This window comes from Pseudorasbora parva, chromosome 20 (assembly GCF_024679245.1).
Source record: "Pseudorasbora parva isolate DD20220531a chromosome 20, ASM2467924v1, whole genome shotgun sequence".
Taxonomy (NCBI): domain Eukaryota; kingdom Metazoa; phylum Chordata; class Actinopteri; order Cypriniformes; family Gobionidae; genus Pseudorasbora; species Pseudorasbora parva.
Window position 1 is genome coordinate 10,625,955 of NC_090191.1, and position 26,170 is coordinate 10,652,124.

General features: G+C 37.1%; 1 protein-coding gene and 1 long non-coding RNA gene across 2 annotated transcripts; one reads left to right on the forward strand and one right to left on the reverse strand.

Moving 5' to 3' along the window:
• Positions 1–6,683: 6,683 nt before the first annotated feature.
• On the reverse strand, positions 6,684–14,305 carry LOC137049332 (zinc finger protein 501-like). Its single transcript, XM_067427851.1, has 2 exons — positions 13,562–14,305; positions 6,684–8,322 (listed from the first exon to the last, which is right to left on the reverse strand). Exons 1-2 carry the CDS (start codon positions 13,704–13,706, stop codon positions 7,478–7,480), a joined length of 990 nt encoding a protein of 329 aa, XP_067283952.1. The 5' UTR covers positions 13,707–14,305; the 3' UTR covers positions 6,684–7,477.
• A 3,520-nt stretch (positions 14,306–17,825) lies between these two features.
• On the forward strand, positions 17,826–23,147 carry LOC137049422 (uncharacterized). The gene is made up of 4 exons (XR_010899583.1): positions 17,826–18,104; positions 18,415–18,456; positions 20,532–20,596; positions 22,895–23,147. It is a non-coding gene; the product is annotated as an uncharacterized lncRNA (long non-coding RNA).
• Positions 23,148–26,170: the final 3,023 nt, after the last annotated feature.

Genomic DNA, 26,170 nt, shown 5'->3' on the forward strand with positions numbered 1-26,170 from the left:
AGTTACGCGCGCGCGCACCCTACCGGGAGAAGAGCCCGTACGGCCCATACAAGGACCTTCCGATCTATTTAACGTTAAGTAGACCCATACTCGAAAAAAACTCGCCGAAACTTGTGAGAAACCGGAAGGAGTATTTTTGACACAGAAATACTCCATCAAACGTCCAACAATAGTTTTTGAAACTTTGTCTATGTTTAGGATGGGAATCCAAGTCTTTAAAGGTGTAAAAAGCTCAGTATGCATGAAACAGCATTTCACCCCCCCTTTAAGTCTATTATAAACATTCATATCTTTAACTGTGGTAAAGTAGAAAAACACTGTATGACGCAATTTTATTTAAGAGTTTGTGCTTATTAGACTTAAGGCGCATCAAGTTTATTTGAATAGCGTAGTTCACACCCATCGATTTTACTTTCGTTATCTCTAGCAGTGCATAATCAAACGTAGTCTATAAATGTCTTGACCCCGTGGAAGATGAAATTCGGTCTTCATGTTTTCTACTTTGCAACACTTGTTGGAAAACGTCTGAAGATATTTGGGAAGGTGTCTATTATTAAATAGATATTAAATATATGACAGTTGAACACCCTGCCTTGGCTACATTTTATTTACTTTCTAAAATACACAAACCTCCTTTTAATAACCCCCTGGGGGCGACCAATTATATCGGTTAATGGGACACTTACTGAACCAGAATCAAAGTTTGTTGATTTTTTTCATTAAGCCTTTTGTCAGGACTCTCCCTTCTTTTATTGAGGATACGGTGGATGTTCTAAATAGTTTATCTAGTCTAGGTAATGTTGGGTCCGAATATTTAATTTGGGGCCTGTATTTGGGGTTATGGAAGAAGTTGCATGTCCTTAACTCAACTAATCATTGCATAACATGATATGGTCGCTACATTGATGATTTATTATTTATTTTTTATGGGCACTGAGCAGTGGCGCCACCCCACTGGCCACCCCACTGGCCATGGCGTAGGTTTAGGGGGGGACGCTAGGTACTAGTTCAGTCAATATTTAGAATAAGCAAAATGACGCGTCCCGTATCAAACCAAATACGGGCCGCGATGCACAAGATTGCGTTTTAGCGGCGCTTGGCTGCCATAGCGACGGAGTCTCGAGAACATGCGCTGGAAACTTGCGCGTTTTTTTAAAAACACGTCGAGCTCGCGTCCACAGTTTGAACGCAAGAGGATTTCCTGATATAGAGCTAAATAGAAAAAAAAGGTATCATGAGTGGGTCTGTCTAGTAACTTAAGATGAACCTAAGACAAACTGCACCCTTTGCAGAGAAGCATTTCAGTGTCTCCGGCTGTCTGACTTAGGCCTAAATCATGTGAACTAAAGGTAGGCCTATTGTTTTTTTAATGGATAATATAATATAATATTCCATACATTATCAGAGCTTGGCAGACTTATTTTTCTAGACATTAGAACGGTTAATTAATAGATTATAGCCTATTAATGTTATCAATGTATCATTTAGCAGTTTGAAATTTAAAAAATATTTAGATTAAAATGAGACAAATAATTACATAATAATATAGTCATAATAGTAAATTAATAAAGAGGATTAAACATTTTTGAATTTCAGAATTGTCAGTAAAGTGGTTACTGGTTCAGAATGACTGCTTAAAGAGACAGTGCACCCAAAAATGAAAAATCCGTGATAAGTTCCTCACCCTCAAGTTGTTCCAAACCTGTATGCATTTCTTTATGTAGAACACATATGAAGACACATTCCTACCATGGAAGTCAATGTTGCCCCCAAAGCAAACATTTGGTTACAAACGTTCTTCAAAATATATTAGTTTATGTTCAACAGAACGAAGAAACTCATACAGGTTTGGAACATCATGAGGGAGAGTAAATGATGACAGAAATTTCATTTTTGGGTGAACTATTCCTTTAAATTACACCAATACAGGCTTCTAAAGAGTTCTTCAGAAATAAATAAAATAATCAAAAGTAAAATAATTTAAAATGTGTTCTGTGGCAAGTTTACATACTTGATTCCATGTTTATTGTTGAACTGTTGTCATTGTTTAATTGTCACTCTTATCACTCTTTAATTGCCAAGTTCATAAATTATTTTCAAAAACTGATTCAAAACTGATTTGGAAAAAAAAAACATACACACAAAATAACTTATTTGACCTTTTATTACAGTCTTGGACATTTCAAAGATTAGTAACAACACTGGATCTGATGCATTGTTAGTTTGTGTGCAGCATCAGATTTACATTTTTTTAATCCCTCATTTATATGCAGTTATTCTATACAAATGCCAGAAACTAAGCTTCTTTTTTTTTCTTCAGCACAGTCCTATCTAAAGGGTAATAACCCCTTGATAGCAGGTGTGCTACCTGGTTATCAACTGTAAAAATTACACATTTGACCTCTTCCCAACTGGGAAAACCACCAACAATCAAGAATGCATGATTATATGGTGTCATGGCTTTCCAATCAAAAAATGTGGCTATAATGGAAGTCAGTGGGGCAAAAACAGCCACAAACAGTAAATGAGGGAGGAAAAATTTGATGCTGCACAAAAACTAACAATGCATCAAAGCTAAAGTTGTTACTAATCTTTGATATGCCCAAGACTTTTATATATATATATAATATTTAAAATAAGTCATTTTGTGTGTATGGTTTTTTTTTTCCAAATCCGTTTTGAAAATCATTTATGAACTTGGAAAATAAAGAGTATTATTATTTTGGTACTGGATAATTTGAACTGAAGAGCCTCTTAAATTAATAGACTTATTAATAAACTTTGCGCACTCAGACAGCAACAGGTCAGTGCATGCCTGTCAGTCAACAATTTCAAAAGAAGTTAACGTTAGAAGACGAAGACTACTGGTAAGTAAATAAGTCAAAAAATATTTTTTAGTAAAAGACGACGGGGAATTATGTGTCGTGACGTGCTACAGGCCGGTTTACTACACCAGTGGTTCTCAAACCTGTCCTGGGGACCCCTCACCACTGCACATTTTGCATGTCTCCCTCATCAGACACACCCAATTCAAATCTTAGAGTCTCTAATAATGAGCTGATGATTTGAATCAGGTGTGTTTGATGAGGGAGACATGCAAAATGTGTACTGGTTGGGGGTCCCCAGGACAGGTTTGAGAACCACTGTACTACACCAGTAGAATAAAAATCTGAAATTATGGGTTCTAGTTTTGGTGTGCCACCCCAAGATTTTAAGTGGCCCCATCTGGCCACCCCTATGAAAAATTTCTGGAGGCGCCACTGGCACTGAGACTCAGGTACTGGAGTTTCACCAATACCTTAATTCGATTAATAGTAATATTTAATTGTCCATAGAATACTCCAAAAACAGCATTGATTTTTGTAACCTAAGAATTTCCATTGATTCAGAGGGGAAGTTACATACCAATATGTTTAGAAAGAAGACATCTAGAAACACCATTCTTAGGGCTGACTCTTTTCATCCTCCACACCTCATTGATAATGTGCCATTTGGCCAATTCCAGCGGCTATGTCACATATGTGATGTTAATGTTGATTTTGAAAAGCAGGCAGATGATATGTCTGAACGCTTTATTAAAAGAGCTTACAAACCAGATATCGTCGCTTATGCACGTTCCAGAGCCCAATCCTTGAACCTTTGTGATAGCTTGATTAAGAAGGCACATAAAAGATACTCAATCCCGCCCCTTTTTTTATCACACAGTATAGTATAGAGGCTATACCAATAAATGGATTATTCACAATAATTGGACCATTATTAATTCTGACCCTGTCCTCCAACAGGTCTTTCCTCAACCTCCTTTGGTTTCTTACAGAAGGTCCCCGACTCTCCGTGATAAGTTGGTACATAGCTATCTTCCTCCTGAGAAGAAAGAAAGTTGGCTAAAGAGACCAATCGGGTTATACCGTTGCATGAACTGCCCCCATTGTAGTAATGTCATCCCCTTAAAAAATGTTGTGGATTTTAAATCTAACAAAACAATCAAGCTAAATGATTTCATAAATTGTAACACCACATTTGTCTTTTATCACTTATCTTGCCCATGTAAGGATGTTTTATGTTGGTCGTACTAAAAGTCGTCTGCGTGATCGATTGGCGGAGCATAAGTATGCTATTCGTACCAGTAATCCTGATTATCAGATGGCCCAACACTTTTTATATATGCACAATAAGAATGATTCCCTACTAAAAATAGAGGTTTTGGAGCATGTGAGACCTTTGGATAGAGGAGATGATAGGATCCGTGAACTTAACCAGCGTGAGTCATTTTGGATCGATTAGCTGGATGCGCTTCGTTATCCAGGTCTGAACGAGGACAGAGTTCAAGTGTTTTTTATGATGTATTTTCTATGTCTTTATGATGGTCTTGCTTTTTATGCTTACTTTTGCTTTTTCTGTCTTTGGGTGGTGTTTGTTTCTTTCTAATTTGTGATACTTGCTTTGTTTTCCTCTCCAGGTAGCCCACGATAAAGGGGAGTTTTTTAGTTTTTTTTTTACGTTGGTATCCCCAATCCTGTAGAACTGATTGCCTCATTGGGTGAATTGATTGTATTAGGCCTTATTAGGATAATTGAATGTTGTTGGTTTATGGGTGGGGTTTAACTTATAAGTTGGTATCATTCTCATTCATTGTGTTGCTTTGCCCTGATAAAGACCATTGTGGGTCGAAACATGCTGGTTATTGTATTTTAAAATGACTTAAGCCATACCTAAGAAAGGCTTTTTAATTATTTCCTTATCCTTCGTTTACATACTACTGAGTCCCTTGGACCTGCCTTTATTGTCATCTGACTTTTCCCTTTCCCAAGAGCACCTATTTCAGACTATTTAACTCCACCAGAGCACTGGGTTGAACCTTTTGCAAATATTTAATTCTCTTATATTCTTAGGATTACCATTATTTACTTATAATCATTTAAATATTTTACAGGCTGTAGTGGGTTGTTTCACTGACAGAAAATAAACACGTATGCATAAATGGATGTTTAAGCATTTATTTTAAAATGTAGGATATACAGTCAAAATAATAGCAGTACAATGTGACTAATCAGAATAATCAAGGTTTTTAGTATATTTTTTATTGCTACGTGGCAAACAAGTTACCAGTAGGTTCAGTAGATTGTCAGAAAACAAATGAGACCCAGCATTCATGATATGCACGCTCTTAAGGCTGTCCAATTGGGCAATTAGTTGAAAGGGGTGTGTTCAAAAAAATAGCAGTGTGGCATTCAATCACTGAGGTCATCAATTTTGTGAAGAAACAGGTGTGAATCAGGTGGCCCCTATTTAAGGATGAAGCCAACACTTGTTGAACATGCATTTGAAAGCTGAGGAAAATGGGTCGTTCAAGACATTGTTCAGAAGAACAGCGTACTTTGATTAAAAAGTTGATTAGAGAGGGGAAAACCTATAAAGAGGTGCAAAAAATGATAGGCTGTTCAGCTAAAATGATCTCCAATGCCTTAAAATGGAGAGCAAAACCAGAGAGACGTGGAAGAAAACGGAAGACAACCATCAAAATGGATAGAAGAATAACCAGAATGGCAAAGGCTCAGCCAATGATCACCTCCAGAATGATCAAAGACAGTCTGGAGTTACCTGTAAGTACTGTGACAGTTAGAAGACGTCTGTGTGAAGCTAATCTATTTTCAAGAATCCCCCGCAAAGTCCCTCTGTTAAAAAAAGGCATGTGCAGAAGAGGTTACAATTTGCCAAAGAACACATCAACTGGCCTAAAGAGAAATGGAGGAACATTTTGTGGACTGATGAGAGTAAAATTGTTCTTTTTGGGTCCAAGGGCCACAGGCAGTTTGTGAAACTCCCCCCAAACTACACAGTGAAGACAGTGAAGCATGGAGGTGCAAGCATAATGATATGGGCATGTTTCTCCTACTATGGTGTTGGGCCTATTTATCGCATACCAGGGATCATGGATCAGTTTGCATATGTTAAAATACTTGAAGAGGTCATGTTGCCCTATGCTGAAGAGGACATGCCCTTGAAACGGTTGTTTCAACAAGACAATGACCCAAAACACACTAGTAAACGGGCAAAGTCTTGGTTCCAAACCAACAAAATTAATGTTATGGAGTGGCCAGCCCAATCTCCAGACCTTAATCCAATTGAGAACTTGTGGGGTGATATCAAAAATGCTGTTTCTGAAGCAAAACCAAGAAATGTGAATGAATTGTGGAATGTTGTTAAAGAATCATGGAGTGGAATAACAGCTGAGAGGTGCCACAAGTTGGTTGATTCCATGCCACACAGATGTCAAGCAGTTTTAAAAAACTGTGGTCATACAACTAAATATTAGTTTAGTGATTCACAGGATTGCTAAATCCCAGAAAAAAAAAATGTTTGTACAAAATAGTTTTGAGTTTGTACAGTCAAAGGTAGACACTGCTATTTTTTTGAACACACCCCTTTCAACTAATTGCCCAATTGCACAGCCTTAAGAGCGTGCATATCATGAATGCTGGGTCTCATTTGTTTTCTGACAATCTACTGAACCTACTGGTAACTTGTTTGCCACGTAGCAATAAAAAATATACTAAAAACCTTGATTATTCTGGTTAGTCACATTGTACTGCTATTATTTTGAACAAGACTATATATATATATATATATATATATATATATATATATATATATATATATATATATATATATCTGGCATAGACTACAGAATTTAAAATAGAATATGCATTAGTAATACACTCTCAATTTAATTTAAAGAGCAAACTATAGAAGATTAGTGTGCGTAGCATCCACAACAAGACATGCAACAGGGGGCGTGGCATCCCGGTTTAAAAGTGGTTTACCACTAAACCATACGGTCCCAGCACTACACACTGATGGCAGATGTAAGGCCGGGGACACACTGCAAGCGTGTTGTGAGCATCTCGGTTACGTGGCGTGTCTGTTTTTATTTCGGCTCCCATGTTAACCGGTAAGAGCTTTCATACTTCCTGCGTCACACGCGCGGTCAAAGCATGCATGCTTCAAATAGAAGAGACGCCTATTTTTCACGCGACACACGAGCGTGTTGGAAGCGTTTCTAGGCTAAATAGAATAGGAAAAGATGTTTATATGCCATTTTGACACGAATACATATTAATAAAGGACATTTTCATGTTTGAAAGTCTGTAGGCCTAATTGTAGTAATAAAAAAACAACAATTATTGATTTTGAAATATTAAACCAGTCAATACAGAACGGAATATTCTGTAGCCTATTTTGCCATCAACAACATAAATATGTATGGTCAGGCTACTGCTGACGTTGTCTTTGCTGTATCAATAGGCAATATATTTATATTTAACATGAAGTATAGGGCTTCCCTGTACATCAATACCAGCAGCGCCGCAGCTGACAGTGTGTCTCGCAGTGTGTCTCCGGCCTAAGGCTTCTCTCCAGTGTGAATCCTCATGTGTCTGTTAAGACTTACTCTTTGAGCAAAAGTCTTTCCACATTGTTAGCAGGTACGATGCTTCTCTCCTGTGTGAAATCTCATGTGGACTTTAAGATGCCATTTTCGAGTGAAGCTCTTTCCACACTGTTGGCAGGTGAAAAGCTTCTCTACCGTATGAAGTCTCATGTGGCCTTTAAGATTTCCTTTTCGAGTGAAGCTCTTTCCACACTGTTGGCAGGCGTAAGGCTTCTCTCCAGTGTGAATTCTTAGGTGTCTGTTAAGGCTTACTTTATGAGAGAAACTCTTTCCACACTGTTGGCAGGTGTAAGGCTTCTCTCCAGTATGAAGTCTCATGTGGCCTTTAAGATCCCCTGTTCGAGTGAAGCTCTTTCCACACTGTTGGCAGGTGTGAGGTTTCTCTCCAGTGTGAATTTTAATGTGATTCTCAAGGGTTGCTCTATGAGTGAAACTCTTTCCACACTGTTGGCAGGCGTAAGGCTTCTCTCCAGTGTGAATTCTCATGTGTACCTCAAGGGTTCCTTTATCAGTGAAACCCTTTCCACACTGTTGGCAGGTATAAGGCTTCTCTCCAGTGTGAATTCTCATATGGACTTTAATACTGTTATGGTGACTGAAACACTTTCCACACTGTTTGCAGGTGTAAGGCTTCTCTCCAGTATGAAGTCTCATGTGGACTTTAAGATTGTTATGCTGACTTAAACACTTTCCACATTGTTGGCAGGTGAAATTACTTCTGGTCTTTTTAGCCTTTTTTCTTGAAGAAGTGTTTTCAGTCAGTGAGCGAATAAAAGTTTTCTCTTCAGTTATGAAATCATGATGATTCTTATATTGATCTCTCTCTTCCATTTCATTTAGTACTTCATGCTCTTCTTTCAGCGCCATCAGGTCTGAGACGAAAAGAGACAGAAGCAAATTAACACCAGTTTAATGGCAAAGCAACAGACAACAAACATTTAGACTGAGTAGATTTATACTGCACCATACTTTGCTGTACAAATGCTTCGTGTAAATACTCTCGTGCAGCTGCAGTGATGGTGTAGTTACGCTGACATGCAGCTCATGCACTGCTCACGCTTACGGTGTGAAATGGCCGTAAGTCAGTGGTAGAAATATTGTAGAACGAGGTATTATGTTGCCATGTTCTAAGATTTTAAAATCTATGCTACGTGTAACTATTAAAAAAAGTTTGTTCAGCTAATTGTTAGCCTCTTACATGTCTGCATCTCGAGATTGCAGAATTCAAGCGACAAATTAATTTATTAAAGTTTGAGAGGAGCATGTTCAAATGGCCTACTTAATCAGCTTTAGTGGAGGTATATCACTTTTCTGCATCCCTCCGCCACCCTGACACTTCACTTAGTGATACTGACTAAATTTCAAGCTCAGACCTTCCCTTCAATAGCCCTTCAAACTATTATTAAATTAATTCCGTAAAAAAAAAAACCTGGCCATACTTTCATAATGCAGGCATATTTACATCGCATCTGTAAATTATTGCGTCTCCAAGGCAACAACCGACTTGTTTGTATTACCGTATATAGCCGAATATAAGACAACGGTTTATAAGATAAACGGTTGTTCCCTTTCGAGAGAGGTTCAAGAGAGGCGGCTGAGAGGAACGAACCAATGGGGGGGCGTTCCAGAAAGCCAGACGTAAAAGGTGCTTATATTTGCATACAGGAGGCTATATAAGACCCTGATTCGCCATAGGTGTCAGATTTTATCTCCTTCAGCGACACCTTCGCTGACCTCCGGAAGAAGCACAGCCGTCGAACAAGCACCAGCGGAACCTGCAGCTGAGGACGACGGATTCCCCCGGTCTCCGCCGTTCCAGCTACGCCATCCGGTGCCAGTATCCTTTTATTCTCTCTTCCTTCTAAAAGAGCGTGAGGCGTTGTTGCAAATGCCTCGCATTTCCTGCGGCTCGTGCAGAGCCCCTCTTATCCGCGCCGGCTCCAGCCACTATCGCGTCGGGCTCACGCCTGGCAAGCCATGCCCGGTGTATCAAATTGGGTTGTGAACATAGGAAAAAGGGGCTACTCGCTACAGTTCGCTCGCAGGCCCCCGCGCTTTCGCGCCGAAATCTCGAAACTGTTAGAGAAGGGTGCAGGGGAGTCCATTTCCCCTTCCCGAAGCGAGTCGGGCTTCTACAGCCGATACTTTTAACAGATCCTCGCGCACATTCGCCCCGGGGACTGGTTTTTCACGATAGATCTGAAAGATGCGTACTTTCACGTTCAGGTAGCCCCCCACCACAGGCCATTCTTGAGATTCGCCTTCAAGGGCAGGCTTATCAGTACACGGTCCTGCCATTCGGGTTATCCCTGGCGCCCCGCACGTTTACGAATTGTATGGACGCGGCATTAGCCCCGCTCAGGCTGAAAGGGATGCGGGTGCTCAACTACCTCGACAACTGGCTAGTGATAGCCCAGTCTCATGCAAAACTACTAACACAAAGATCCTGGCTCCTCAACCGTTTAGACTGTTTGGGTCTCAAGATCAATATCGCCAAGAGCTCGCTGTCCCCCACTCAAAAGATATCTTTTCTGGGCATAATTTTAGACTCGAGACTTATGAACGCGCGGCTAACGACACAGCGCGCACTATCCGTCCAGAACATGGCGGCTTCATTCAAAGCCGGGACTCGTGTTCCCCTGAAACATTTTCAAGGGTGCTCGGCCTTATGGCCTCGGCATCGTCAGTGCTCAGGCTGGGACTGTTACACATGCGTCCCCTCCAGCGTTGGCTACACGCCCGTGTCCCTCCTTACGCATGGAAATGGGGCCGTCTTCCCGTCAAAGTGAACCACAGCGTTGTCAAAGCTTTGGCTCCTTGGACGGGGACAGAGTGTCCCCGTCCAAGCTGGCATATGAGTCTAAAAACCTGACTTGCCCTATAGGCGTTAAAGCCCACTCCACTAGAGGAATGGCCTCATCTTGGGCTTGGTCATGTGGCATTTCTTTGGAAGATATCTGTGCGGCGGCAGGCTGGGCCTCTCCGTCCACTTTTATCAGAATCTACAAATTGGAGGTTCCAGCTCTACAAGCAGGGCTTCTCTCCATCTAGGCTCTATCTTGACCCTGGCAAACAGATAGCCTTACGTTTTGGCCTGTACACATTAGTCCTTAGGCACTATTCATTCATCATAAGATCCAACTATGTCCGATCAGCTGTTCAAACGAACCGACTCTTCCGGTTCTTCATTCCCCAAGCCACCTCTGTCGGTCTCTCAGGGGTTTATTGACATGTGCTTTGGGTATACTGGGTCAGTCAGCACACACAGCGCTTTACATTGTGTTCCCCATACGTAATACGAGGAACCTCTCTCGAAAGGGAACGTACTCGGTTACTTTCCTAACCTCGGTTCCCTGAGAGAGAGGAACGAGTATTACGTTCCGTGCCGTGTTTATGCTTCTCAGGTATCGCTTCAGTCGATCTTAAAACCTGACACCTATGGCGAATCAGGGTCTTATATAGCCTCCTGTATGCAAATATAAGCACCTTTTACGGCGGGCTTTCTGGAACGCCCCCCATTGGTTCGTTCCTCTCAGCCGCCTCACCATAGGTTCCTGCAGTTGCCGCGGCCCGGCCAATCAGAGCGCTCCTCGCGCTGGGCTATGGCCGTACAGCGGCACTACGTTTTACATGGATACCTTTATTAATAAAGTTTTGCTTCATATTCTCGAGAAAAGGAGTTTTCCCCATACGTAATACTCGTTCCTCTCTCTCAGGGAACCGAGGTTACGAAAGTAACCGAGTACGTTTTTCAAACTCCCTCTGCATGGTGTGCATACAATTGGATAGCGCTACAACCAACCGGAGCAAAGAAGGTGAAGTAGAGCTATTTGAAAGATTAAACTTTTGCCGTATCCGGTCAACAAAACTCAGCACACCTTCCCTTCTTAAGTATAACTTCAGTGCTGCTCTTTTTTTCAGAGAAAAGCTTAACTCCAAGTCTTCCAGAGTTGCAGTCAAAGGAGATTCAAAAGAATGCCGTTTTCCAGTTTCTGTGTTTACTAGAAGCACGCAAGCGCTTCACCAGTCTTGTATGTTCTGTATCTTTCTGTAACTCGGTAGCTCATAGGTTTTTGAACTCGAAAACTAGCGCCGTTTTAAGTCCAAATACAGTGCAAAACAACGTTGACCCTGTTGATGCAGGTTAAAAACAGTTGATTCTATAGACCAGAGTTTCCCAACCGGGGTGCCGTCGTAAAAGGTGCTGGCATGCACTCGCACCGCGGTTCATCTCGCATCTAATGACCCATCTTTAATATACGAGTTATAACTTGAAGATAATGCTTTATGTATGTTTCTGACCATGTCCACACTAATACGTTTTCATTTGAGAACGTATATTTTTCTCTCGGTTTTGGCCTTCCGTCCAAACTGAGACAGTGTTTTAAGTCAATGAAAACCGTACAGTTTTGAAAACGCTCTCCAAAGCGGATAAATTTGAAAACGTTGTCTTCGCGTCGTAGTGTGGACTGTGAAAACGGAGGCTTTTAAATACGATGACGCATTTTTAGCCATGTGATGCAGTGGTATGACCAATTCACATTTTATATTCATGTGTTACTCGCAGCAACAACACCTCACTGTCGGCCCATTTTAAAAACTCAGTGCCTTTTTTCGACATTGCCGCAGAATTTCAAAGAGTAAATAAACAAGTAGCGGAAATGATGCAAGTCGAAGCGTCTTGGATTTGCTCATGCACAGTACAGGTATGTAAGCGTTTTCAGACGTTTCAGTGTAGATGAACATTTTTTGGAAAACGATTGAAAATGATAGTGTGGACGCGGAGCATTTTTAGATGAAAGCTTTTAGTGTAGATGTAGCCTCTGTCGAAACAACATCGATTAACAAAAGAAAAACTGGCAAAATGGTCTCTCTTTGTAAAAAAAAAAAAAATCAATGCATGCGAGTGCTGCAGAAGGTGCAAATATAAAAAAAAAATTCCGTCATCACCCGTTTGTAGAGCCCATAGGTAGTGCCAGAAGACACAAATGTGAACTTGCGTGCACTGTGAGAAGATCTGTCTCTGTGCACTCTGAGCACGCACGCTTCACAGCATGCAAATATTTAGTTTTTTTTTCAAATCTTGCGCTTGAACCGACAAACACACAAAAATATGTCAACATGAACATAGCAAATACCAAACTATACTGAAATAGCAAACCTTAAACTGTGATACAAACCGAACCATGAGCAAGCTGTACCGTTACCCTCCTAGTGGTGTCACAAAATTTAGAACATTTTCTCATGAGGGCGCTCTGAGGCATATAAGGACGAGCGACACCAATAAAGGACGAGAGATCACCAGACCTGGATTAAACTTTGAGTTGTGTTTGTTTTATTATGTGTGTGTGTGGCAGTGTGTGTGGAAGCATTTTAACTAGAACGATTTTAGCGTGTGTGATTTATTGCGGGCACAGATCGGGTAACGGGCCAAATATTAACGGGTCTGGGATGGACATGTGCAGAACTCTGGTATGACGCAAGACCTGGCTCTGTTGTGGCTCTTAGCATGTGGAAAAGCAAACGGTTCTTAGAAGGCTCTCAAGTCAAACCAACTATGATCTGGTACTAGCATTGGCTCCGAACTAGCACCCGCTTCATTCTGATGGAAAAGGGGTAACAGACTTTTAAAATTAAGTGCGGAACCAGCTCCTGTACAAGATTAGCATACTCCCCTTCAGACTTTCTGCTCTTTAAGACTGGGTGCACTGTTTTGGTCTTTTAAGCAAAAAATATTTTCAGCTCGGAGGAAGATATGGGGTCTAATTTTACAGAGAATAATTGTTTTGTTTTGCCAACTTCTGTATAGTCGCTGTATTAGGCTATAATCTTTTTAACAGATTAAAAGATTTTTTAAAACAGCAAACAGATTTTTTTTCTGTTAAGAAAGGCTTTTATTATGTGTTGATTGTTTTTATTATTCTATATTTTTACTTTTTATTCATGTTATTTTTTTCACCTTGTAGCACTTTGAGATTTTACTAAATGAAAAGTTCATTATACATAAAATCTATTATTATTATTATAGCTCTGTATATTTTCTATTTCTGTAGAGCTGGACATTTTAATAAGGATTAAATGACGGAGTTCAGCTTTAAAAATGAAACTAACCTGTTTGATCCTCAGTTTCTTCATGTTTCACTCTCAGTCTCAATGTTTCTTCAATATTCATGTCTTCTTCAATCTTCACATCTTCACTCTCCTCTTTAATAAATGTTATTTTTGTGTCTTCAATCTCCTCTTTAATAAATGCCATTTTTATAATATTGTGTCACGTCATGTGGATCTTGGTCGCTTCACCAGGAGTTTTTTCCTGTATTTGGACACTCTGTCATGATTAAGATGAGAATAATTCAAAGGCAGAAAAATACATAAAAAATAAATATCTGGGTGTGTCTCAAATTGACTTAAAATGATTTTTTTAAAAATATTAAAATATGAATAAAATAACAAACCATACAGACTTATTTAGGCATTTATGATCTATATTTGATAATGAATTATAAGCTATTTTTTTTAATTAAATTTCATGAAAATATTAGCAGTTAGTTTGTTAAAAAAATGTTTGTTCTTGCTGCATTTCCAACTGTTTTAAGCAGTGTAAATGCAGCTCAGTTTCTTCATCACTATCCAGTGGCCAAACTCATGTTTATTGTTACTTGATTCAAGAATAATAGCGCGAAATGAGACGCATCTTTACTGTTTCTCGTGTGAATGCGCTTTACAAGCACACAATATACTTCGTTAAAGTTAGATTAAGCATTCCAATATTATATTCTAATAAACTAATGTCTCATCGATTGTAAAAACTATAAAACATTGAATGGTTTCTGTCGATTTAAACTGCAAATTCTTAAAAACAAACCTTCCCTCAGCCGAATTACAAACCGATGCATAAGCGCGGCGCCGTTTTATGACGTCATATGCAAAGACCAAAATAAAAGTCCCGTTCACACTCTGCTGTCTAAAATCACAGTAATGCATAAATGTTTTTTACCAGATTATCCCTTTATTAAAAAGTCAAATGTGATCAAAACAAATTTATGATATCAAAGAACTGAAACATTTTCCTTCTACTGTCTTTCTAAGGCTACAATTTATTTTTACCTTGTAAAAATAAATCAATAACATTACCTTGTCTTTTAATGTTTTAATCGTAAATATACGTGTTCATAAGTTTTTGAGTGGATTAATACATTTATTAATGTGCCTTTGCTAGAAAATTGGATAATACAAATAGTGATTATAAACTAAAGTAAACGTTTTTTTAAGAGATTTCTTCCAAGACCCAAAAAATTAATAAATATGGAAGTTAGTTACTTAAGATTTGTGTGTATGTTATGTAGTATGTATATATGATTTACAGGGACAAAATCTCAGATTACTCACTGACAAACTCACCAGGTGACCTTGTGATGCTAGTGTTTGCATAATTCTGAGACCAAGGTTGCGTCCGAAATCGCGTACTTCCATACTATATAGTATGCGAAAAACAGTACGCGAGCAGAGTAGTATGTCCGAATTCATAGAATTCGAAAAACAGTATGCGAAAAGTACCCGGATGGCATACTACTTCCGGCGAGATTATAAAGTGCGCATACGATGGACACTTTACTATCCCATGATGCCACGGGAGAGAGGAGCTGGCGTTATATTTGAAAATGGCGGAAAACGGAGATGCAGCTGTTTTCAAGTGTAAGTACTTTATAAACAACTTTTTGTTTATTTGTGGTTAAATTGTATTTGTTTAACATCATATAAGTAAACGACTGTCTTGTTAGAAGTTTATACACTGTAAAAAAAAATCCTAAAATTACAGAAAATAACTCTAAATTTTTTACAGTATTTTTTTGTAATTTTTAATTATGTTTAAAACTATGTAAAATTACAAACAATATCTGTAAATTAACAACTTGACCATTATTTTAAGGATTATATCATTAATGACAAATTACAGTAATTCTTATTTTTTATACAAGAAAATTACTGTATTTTTTAAATAATATTTTTCTGTTTTCATAAATTACGTACAAATGCATGTAAAATTATAAATAATATTTGTAAATTAACAACTTGACCATTATTTTAATGAATATATCATTCATGACAAATTACAGTAATTCTCAGTTTTTTTATACAGGAAATTACCTTATTTTTACAGTATTTGTTTCTATTTTCATAAATTACATAAAAATTCATGCAAAATTACAAACAATATCTGTAAATTAACAACTTGACTATTATTTTAAGGACTATATCATTAATGTCAAATTACAGTAATTCTTATTTTTCTATACAGAAAAAATACTGTATTTTTTATATAGTATTTTTCTGTTTTCATAAATTACATACAAATGCATGTAAAATTACAATTAATATCTGTAAATTAACAACTCAACCATTATTTTAAGGATCATATCCTTCATGACAAATTACAGTAATTCTCAGTTTTTAATACAGGAAATTACCTTATTATTTATACAGTAATTTTTTCTATTTTCATAAATTACATAAAATTCATGTAAAATTACAAACAATATCTGTAAATTAACAACTTGACTATTATTTTAAGGACTATATCATTAATGACAAATAACAGTAATTCTTATTTTTTATACAGGAAAATGACTATTATTTAAAGAGTAGATCTCTGTTTTCATAAATTTGATAAACATTAATGTAAAATTACAAACAATATCTGTAAATTAATATTTTGACTGCAAGTTTTAGTATTAAATCATTAATGACAAATAACAGTAAATCAAATATTTATGAGAAAATCACTATATTATGGTATTTTTTCTGTTTTCTTAAATTATATACAAATTCAACTCTGGCCTAGATGAAGAAAGCCAAGAATTCTGACAAAAGTAAAATAAGTATCAGGAAAAAACAAATGATAGTTAAACACGTTTATTTTTGTCAAAACCTTGGAAAAAAACACATTTGAAAATAAAGCATTCTTCTATTAAATTCGGGAGTTAAAAGGGATGGTTCACCAAAAAAAATAAAATAATTGTCATTATTTACCCATCAAACCTGTACAAGTTTCTTTTTCTGTTTGAACACAGAAGCTGTTATGAAGAATGTTGGTAACCAGACAGCTAACTGACTTCAAACTGACCTCCATAACAGTAGTCGATGACAGTCAGCTGTCTGGTTACCAACATTCTTCATAACAAACAGAAAAAGAAACTTGTACAGGTTTGGTGGGTAAATGATGGCCTTTTTTCGCCATGATTTGCACATGAGCATCAGAATTGGACCACAAAGCACGAATCCTGATGAATCATGTGTGCTTTTACATCACGTGGATGGCCGGGTGTGTGTGTGTGTGTGGCTTACCTGAGGAACACATGGCCCCAGGATGCACTATGGGAAGAAGGCGAGCCGGCGGAGGCAGTGTGATGCTTTGGGCAATGTTCTGCTGGGGAACCTTGGGTCCTGCCATCCATTTGGATGTTCCTTTAACACGTCCCTACCTAAGCATTGTTGTAGACCGTGTACACCCTTTGATGGAAAACGGTATTTCCTGGTGGCTGTGGCTGTGGCTCTTCCAGCAGATAATGCTCCTGACACAAAGCAGAGGTGTTGTCTTGGCCTCAAAATTCCCCAGATCTCAATCCAATCGAGCATCTGTGGGATGTGCTGAACAAACAAGTCTGATCCATGGTGGCCCTGCCTTGCAACTTACAGGACTTAAAGGATCTGCTGCTAACATCTTAGGGGTCAGGGCTGTTTTAGCAGCAAAAGGGGGACCAACACAATATTAGGAAGGTGGTCATAAAGCCTCATCTGTGTATGGTGTAACTTGTATGGAATTATGGCAATATTAGCAAACAAGTGTTGCTTTGGACAGAGCATCCACCCTAAATCAACAAGTTATGTTATAATGCCACACAGTAAAAGGGAAAATGAAAGTTGACAATAGGCAAGATTATTTCTAAAGGAAAGGTCAGTAATTTGTACAAATGTAAAAGGGTCATTATAGGTCACATGAATGTAACTGTAATGCCACCAAGATGCAGAAATTGAAATTAATACATATGCAGTGTTTACGCTGTATGTGTTTAGCAGAGTAGGGGTTGGTATATATATATATATATATATATATATATATATATATATATATATATATATATATATATATATATATGTATGTATGTATGTATATTTATGTATATATATATATATATATATATATATATATATATATATATATATATATATATATATATATATATATATATATATATATATATACACACACACAATTTAAACAATTCATTAATTCATTGTCTCTCTGTATTGCTTTGAGCATGATTGGTTATTCTGACTGTCATCCGGTATACTGGCCAATGACAAATGCGCGCGCCTTTTACAGGTCAAATTTGAATTATACGTTTGTTGTAGAGTGAGTGTGTGCGCTGCTAACGTTAACGTTACTGCTCGGGCATCTGTAATGCAGTAGCTAACTTCGGTTCTGTTCGGTTTTACATGGATTTCTACTTGGTTATTTTTAAAAAAAATGTTTTATATTTTGGGCGAATTTAAGTTGCGGGATGTTAATGGAGGACAAAAGAAGAAAGAAAAAAGAAAAAAATTCATATGGGCAACTTTTACCAACGTAACGGACATATTGGAACTGCAGAAGGTAAGTTAACTAACGTTAGTTTTATTTTTATTTTTTAGAATCTTCTGTTACATCAAGATATAAATGTTTAAGTGATAATCAAATCGCGATTACCCCAATAACGACATTAGTAAGTTGCATACTGTAATCATTAACTACCAGCTATCGTTATTGTCGTTGTTTGCATGTGTTAATATTATAAGCTAGGTTTGAGATAAAAAAAATCAATATAGGAGCTTTGGATTGAGTGAACTGTCTTTTGAAAATACCTCTGTTAGTAAGTAAGTTAAATAGCTAATATTGTTGTGTGTTTGTTTCCCTCATGAACCAGAAATTTTGGGAAGAAAATCCAGCCTCACGATCTTCAGGGGTGGTAAGTATTGTAATACTAACACGAAGACAGTGAATTGATAACGTTAACGTTACTGATATGCACAGTAGTAACGTTAGTCATTTTATTGGAAGTTTGTCGTTATGTTAATATTTAATTTCATTTGTTGAAGATATGAAGGTCATTCGTGTGGGAGACAACACATGAAAACAGAAGTAACGTTTCACTTGTAACGTTAATTCAGGTTTAGACAACATATGTGTGAGTAAATGATAAGAGAATTCTCATTTTTGGGTGAGCTATGTTTTTAGGGTCTTGTTTCCAATCTTGGAGTCATTAGAGCATACTTTATATCTTTTGGAGATCATAGTCATGTTTCCCTTATGTGCCATATAAACGTGGGGAACATAGGAATGACCCCCAATGAACCCAGAGTTGCCAAATTATAAGTGTTAAAGGGATAGTTCACCCAAAAATGAAAATTAGCCCATCATTTACTCACCCTCAAATCATCCTAGGTGTATATGACATTCTTTTTCTTTTGTAATATAATTGTATTCGTCTGGAAGAAGAATCATATACTTCCTAGGATGATTTGAGGGTGAGTAAATTATGGGCTAATTTTCATTTCTGGGTGAACTATCCCTTTAAACCCCTCCATTCAAATATAAAAATGCACATAGTGCCTCTGGCACAACCTGAATATGAATCCCTATTCTCTATGACTATTACATCATGCTGGCCGCTAAGATTTGTTACACTAGGGGTGTCACTCCCACAAAATATTCAAGGATGTTGTTCAGTTATTTAGTATTATTATGAATTCTGGTTAAAATCATTAACTTTGAATTTTGTTGAACTTCGAAATAAGCACATTGCATGGCATCATTACTCCAGTCTTCAGTGTCACATAATTAAAATATGCTGATTTGCCATTGAGATTTGGGGAGTTTGGAGGCCAAGTCAACACCTCAAACCCGTTGCTGTGCTCCTCAAACCATTCCTGAACCACTTCGCTTTGTGGCAGGGCACATTATCCTGCTGAAAGAGACCACAGCCACCAAGGAAAGGGTTTCCATGAAAGGGTGTAAAATAGTCTGCAACAATGCTTAGGTAGGTGGGACGTGTTAAAGTAACATCCACATGGATGGCAGGCCCCAAGGTTTCCCAGTAGAACATTGCCCAAAGCATCACACTGCCTCCGCCGGCTCGCCTTCTTCTGGTGCCATGTGTTTCCCAGGTAAGCGACACACCTGGCCATCCACGTGATGTAAAAGAACACGTGATTCCTCAGACCAGGCCACCTTCTTCCATTGCTCCGTGGTCCAGTTCTGATGCTCGCGTGCCACTGTTGGTGCTTTCGGCGGGGTCAGGGGTCAGCATGGGCACCCTGACTGGTCAGCGGCTATGCCGCCCCATACGCAACAAACTGCGATGCTCTGTGTATTCTGACAGCTTTCTATCAGAACCAGCATTAACTTCTGGAGCAGTTTGAGCTCCAGTAGCTCGTCTGTTTGATCGGACCACACGGGCCAGCCTTCGCTCCCCACGTGCATCAATGAGCCTGTGCCATGAGCCTGTGGCCGGTTCTCCTCTGTTCCTTCCTTGGAGCACTTTTGATAGATCCTGACCACTGCAGACCGGGAACAGCCCACAAGAGCTGCAGTTTTGGAGATGCTCTGACCCAGTCGTCTAGCCATCACAATTTGGCCCTTGTCAAACTCGCTCAAATCCTTACGCTTGCCCATTTTTCCGGCTTCTAACACATCAACTTTGAGGACAAAATGGTTACTTGCTGCTCACTTCAATTTTCACTATATATATATATATATATATAGTATACACAGTGTGTACGGCTTTCTTATATATATATATATATATGTATGTATGTATGTATGTATGTATGTATATATATATATATATTTTTTTTTAGCAACATAAAAATATGATGAAGCTTGTGCTTGTCTTTGAGAGATTAAAATTATGTTTGACTGCCTGTTTCTTTCCAAGTATTTTTGACATTTCCTTTTCCAACTGTGATAACTGCTAATGATAAAACTTTAAAAGTAGATAAAGCTCATTTTAACTTTTTTTTATTTTATTTTCCTTTTCTTTAGATCAAGCATCGGAACAATGTTTACAGGGCAGAACAGGTACCAACAGAGAAACAAGTACATCACTAGTAAGTATCAATGCAGTATATAAAACCATAGACCATAAAGGTATAATGCACTCCAAAATGCTCTATTTTCCCTTCATCATGCCATCCCAGCTTTCCACAGATTGTTGGAAAAGTGATTCATCTTTGTGAGTCCATATAGGCCTACAGTGTGTGCATAATTACACAAGGTGATATTCTGATCTTATTTTTTTCCAAGCACATTTTACCCATTTCACACAAGTGTGCCACACAAGTCCTAAAAACTGACTTGTTGTCCATCTTTTTTACAGTCTATGATTCCACACCATATTAATCTTGATAACTACTATTAATTTATTAAATCATTTATAAGGGATGTATAATTAAAGAAGGCTGAAAGTGAAAAAGGTAAAATGGGCTAAAAAAGAGATTTAACTCAGACTGAAGAGTCAAAAAATATTAAAATGGAATGATGCAATACTAATGCAATAATCAAAATTAAGGTGTGACCATTGGACAGCAAAATGCTTATTGATTCAGCAGGGTCATACAAAAACAGGCCGATTTTCCAGAACTGCAACCTACCTGGAGTCTCCTGAAGTGCAAGGTGTCCTGACATCTCAGACACTTCAGTTAGGTAAAGAATCCTAAAAAACACCATTTAATAAGAATCAAACATGAAGACATACATAATAGACAGATTGAGAGTGACTCTTGTGATTCTTATTAAGTGGGGGTCATATTTCAGGGTTCTTAAAAGTCTCTGATATCCTGACACCTTGCACTTCTGGAGACTATGTAGGTTGCAGTTCTGGTGGTGTCTGGTCCTGTGGTTCTGGAGACTAAAGGGTTCCTGATGGTTCACAACTAATTCACCTTAATTCATATTTGTTTTAGAAGTTAATTTATTTCTTCACCTGTTTTTTTTGCTGAATCGATGTTTTGCTGTCCAATGGGCATGCCTTAATTGTGCAATTTCTAGTATTGCATCTTTCTCATGGGTATTTAAAAAAAGGACGTTCCAGTCTAAGTTAAATCCTTTTTTTTTGCCCAGTTTATCTATAAATGAAAACCTGTGTAATAATGATGCACACCTGAATACAAGACATTTTTCACTCCGAGCCTTTCTTAAAAAAAATATATCACTTATAATTTTGGATTTGAATTGGTAAAATGTGCTTAGAAAAATAAATCTGAATATAAACTTGCATTATACTAAAGCATGCTTCAGAAACTACATAATAATAATAAGTTATCTTATCATGTGAGCTTCACAATTCTCTTGGATTATTGTCATGATGTGTATACTGACGTGTTTGTTAAAAAAATGTTATACAAATGACAATAATTTATTGAAAAATCCCTGTTTGCACAATTCTACGAAAACAACTAAATAACTCTGTATTAATACATTCTAGACAAGTGATTTGGCAATTCCATTGGTAAAGAATGCATATGTGCGCAGACCTACCTTGTCTGCGCACATATGCATTCAAACACGCATACCTATAAACTAAACATGTAATGCGCATGTGTGTCCATCACCATTAAGTTTACACAGAGATAACGGTATTGTTTTCAAAAACATTGTGTTTTCAGGCCACCAGACCTCCATTGTTGTGTAAATGAATGTCCAAAACGCGTTGTGTAAACGTCCCCTTATAAAGCATATATATTTTTTAAAAACCTTGTCTTTTTTTAATTGAATTTGCCTAATTAAACTCATCTGAACCACCTAATCAAGGTTTTCAGAACTACCAGAACATTCCAGGCAGATGTTTAGAGCTACACTCTGCAGGAAATTCTACACACAAACTGAAGGGATAGTTGACACCAAAATTAAAAGTCTATCAATCACTTACTCACCCTCATGTTGTTCCAAACATGTATGACTTTCTTTATTTTGATCAATTTGTTTTCAGTGTTTTTTTTTTTTTTTCTCCATACAAAGGAAAGCAGTTTGGTTGCCAACATTCCTCAAAATATATCAAGAAATAATTATACAGGTTTGAAACGACATGAGGATGAGTTAACGATGACAGAATTTCCATTTTTGGGTGGTAAACCATCTCAAGTATTTTCATGTCTTTTTAGTTAGTTAAAAAATATGCCGTCATTAATCCTATATTTAATTCCCTTAAAAATATTGAGGGAAAGACCCTCAGCTACCAGACCCTACCAGATGAAACAGAAGACAAAAAGAAAACTTTAATTACATTAAATTGAGCTTGTTTAAAGTAAAAAATAATTAAAAAAAAAAAAAAAAACATTTATTTAAAATCTTTTTTTTTTTTTTTTAATTTTTTTTAGAGAATCATAGTGTTCTTTTTTTCTTCCCAGATGCACCAAGGACCCTGCTGATTACTGGTATTTTGAAGGATTGTTCTTTATCTGCTTTATCTTCTGGTAACAAATCATGGATCTTTTTTTTTTTTGTTACTTCTTAAAACGCTTGTTAGAATTCTGAATAAAAGACTGTTATATTTGTAATCAGATATTTTGAGTTAGAGACGGTTTGTGGATTGTACCCCCCTCATTTGTGTTGAAATCCGATGGCTCAGTGAGGCTTGCATAGCCAGCAATGACATTTCGTTTCTCAAGATCCATTAATGTACTAAAAACATATTTAAATTAGTTCATGTGTGTGGTTCAATATTAATATTATAAAATGACAAGAATATTTTTTGTGTGCCAAAAAAAACTGACCGATTTCAAAACTGCTTCCTGAAGCTTAAGAAGCTTGACACGCTGATCGCGTGTAAAACCGCCAAACTGCTGAGATCATGTGACTTTGGCTCTCCGAACTGCTGATTTGACACACTGATCTATAATGCTCCAAAGCTTCTTGTTTTGAAATCGGGCATCACTATATAAGTCGTTATTTCGTTTTTTTTGGAGCACCAAAAATATTCTCATCATTTTATAATATTAATATTGAACCACTGTACTCACATGAACCGATTTAAATATGTTTTTAGTACATTAATGGATCTTGAGAGAGGAAATGTCATTGCTGGTTATGGAGGCCTCACTGAGCCATCGGATTCAACACAAATATCTTAATTTGTGTTCCAAAGATGAACGAAGGTCTTATGGGTGTGGAACGGCATGAGGGTGAGGAATAAGTTACATTATTTTCACTAACCCTTTAACATTTAATAAATAAATGCTGTATAATTTTAATAAACGTTGTACATTTTGTAAAGTGTTACACAGTCTTGTATAGCCATAATCCTAAAGTTTGAGAATTTGATAAAACTATTGTTAATTACTGAAGTAGTTTAAATGTTGTATTTTATTTATATCAATATCAATAATTTAATGATGGAATCATTCCATTTTATTTAGATTGTTTTACATAATTTAAACACTATTAAATTGTGTAAACAAATGCTGCAAATCAGAGTTTGAGTTGATTTGAATTCTTTTTATACTGTTTTCAGACTTATTTTATCTGCCAAAATAAAATAAATAATTTTAAATCTTTATCACGTCTTTGCATTTTATTGAAAGAGTTTGACTGTAATAATCTGGTAAATGCCTGTAAAATAACAGTAATTCTCTGTAGAACTATCAGCGCCGTCATTTTATTGAAAGAGTTTGACTGTAATAATCTGGTAAATGCCCGTGAAATAACAGTTTTAAACTGTAAAAAAACAATCATAAAAAAATGGTAATTGACTGGCAGCAGCGGCTGCCAAACAAATACCGTAAAAAAAAGGTAAAACACCTTAATTTAAACAAGGAAAAAATCTGTAAAATAACATTGTTTTTCAATAAATCTTTTAATGAAAATTTCTGTAAAATTATTGTTTTTGCATTTTATTTGAATTAAGATATTTTACTTTAATTTTACGGTTTTTGTTTGGCAGCCGTAGCTGCCAGTCATTTACCATTTTTTTACGAGATTTTTTTTTACAGTGTATGATGTAAAGTAAGGGTGTCCTTTTCCAGCCAATTCAGAAAAATTATAGTTTTATCATTAGTAGACTAATGTAAATCAGCTACCGATAGCACTGTTTTCACAAAACAAAGACGTTCGTTGTTTAGCAGTTTAATGAGATAATTACACAACTTCAGTAAATTAAAACGATGTATTTCTCCTTTACCAGTGTTGATATTATCAAAATGTTGTTGGTTACACAGCAAACTGCTGTTAACAAGTTTACATTACCTCAGCTTGTCCATGTACGTTACCGTTAGCATTAATAGACTGACCATGGTTCATCACATGTTAATCTCTGTGTTGATTTTGCAGGGGCTGATGAACACCCACCCGTGTTTTAACCAAGAAGTGAGAGAAAGAAAAGATTCCTTCGGCTACTAGAAATAATTGCTAAACAATGATGTTAATAAAGAAATCAAATGATACAGTGTCTCCTTTCATTTGTTTGTAAATTCACCGTCATGCTGTTTAGCAAGTTATATTACAAAACACTTAATTCCTAGGGCTTTATAGTAGCTATATTGTCAGTGGTAAATTGCTAATATATGGCCTTGAGTATTTTTTTTAAAGCGTTCTGTATGTGTTGCTGGTTTTTGAAACAAGCTAATTGCACTTGTATCTGACAAATATGTTGTCTAACTCTGAATACGAGTGCTGCGCTATAGAGAAAAACACACTCCAGACACCATTAAAATGTATTTGCTTTATTTTTGTGTATTTAACTTTCAAATGGATACGTAGGATACAAAGCTTAAAATAAAATCACATAATTTTGCCGTACATAGCGTAAAACACCACCAAAAGGAAAGGTATTAAAATGTTTATTATAGTGTCATCACGAGGAAAGAAGTTTAACTTAAGCAGCTTCGGTAAGTAACTTTCACAGGTTTCAAAAAGATCTAAAAGGACTTTGATACTAGCAATCTCATTTATAGGGCATCACTTTAAAATAGTTCAATAACGGTAAAGTTATATGTTTCTTTTAAAGCGTGTACAAGATGAAGACTTTACGATCTCGGTAATTTTTGGATTTACTCTTGAAGTAAATAATTTGTAAAACATGGCTCAAATATGTGATATGTAACTATAATTTCAAATGTTTGGCACACAAATTCACACTCAGCCTAAGCCATTGTGCCAGTAGTGGTTGGTGGGTGTCGCCTCTAGGGACCACTGTAGCTCCATTAATAGAGACGCACACACATTTGTTTCTGAGGTAATATTTAAAAGCTAAATACATTATAATACTTGCATTATTTGAGAAATTCCGCACAAGCTCTGGACGTAGGCGTGACCTGCGAGGAGCTGACCGACGCCTCCTTTGGATTGTGAGCTCGAACGATGTAAAAACGCAGATAAAAGCGAAGCAGATCTAAAAACATTGCTGGCGAATGTGTGCAGTCGGTGGAATGGGCTCTTTAAATCTCCGCGCTGTCATGACGGCGTCTATCACGTGACAATTCCATCATGGCGCATGTAGTACGTCCGACTCCATTCATACTACCCGTATTCATACTATATAGAACATACTTTTTTAACGGTCGCAAAGTACGTTCTAATTCAAATGTAGTACCTACTCACATAGTACGCGATTTCGGACGCACCCCAATTATGTTGTTTTCTGACCCCAAATAAGTTTTTGTACATTTAAAAAACAACAACCTTAATTA

Excerpts from the sequence above, each read along its gene's own strand:
- LOC137049332 (XM_067427851.1), bottom strand. The coding sequence starts at position 13,706 with ATGGCATTTATTAAAGAGGAGATTGAAGACACAAAAATAACATTTATT. Across the intron at positions 8,323-13,561 it reads AGAAACTGAGGATCAAACAG|ACCTGATGGCGCTGAAAGAA; the intron begins GTTAGTTTCATT and ends TTTTCGTCTCAG.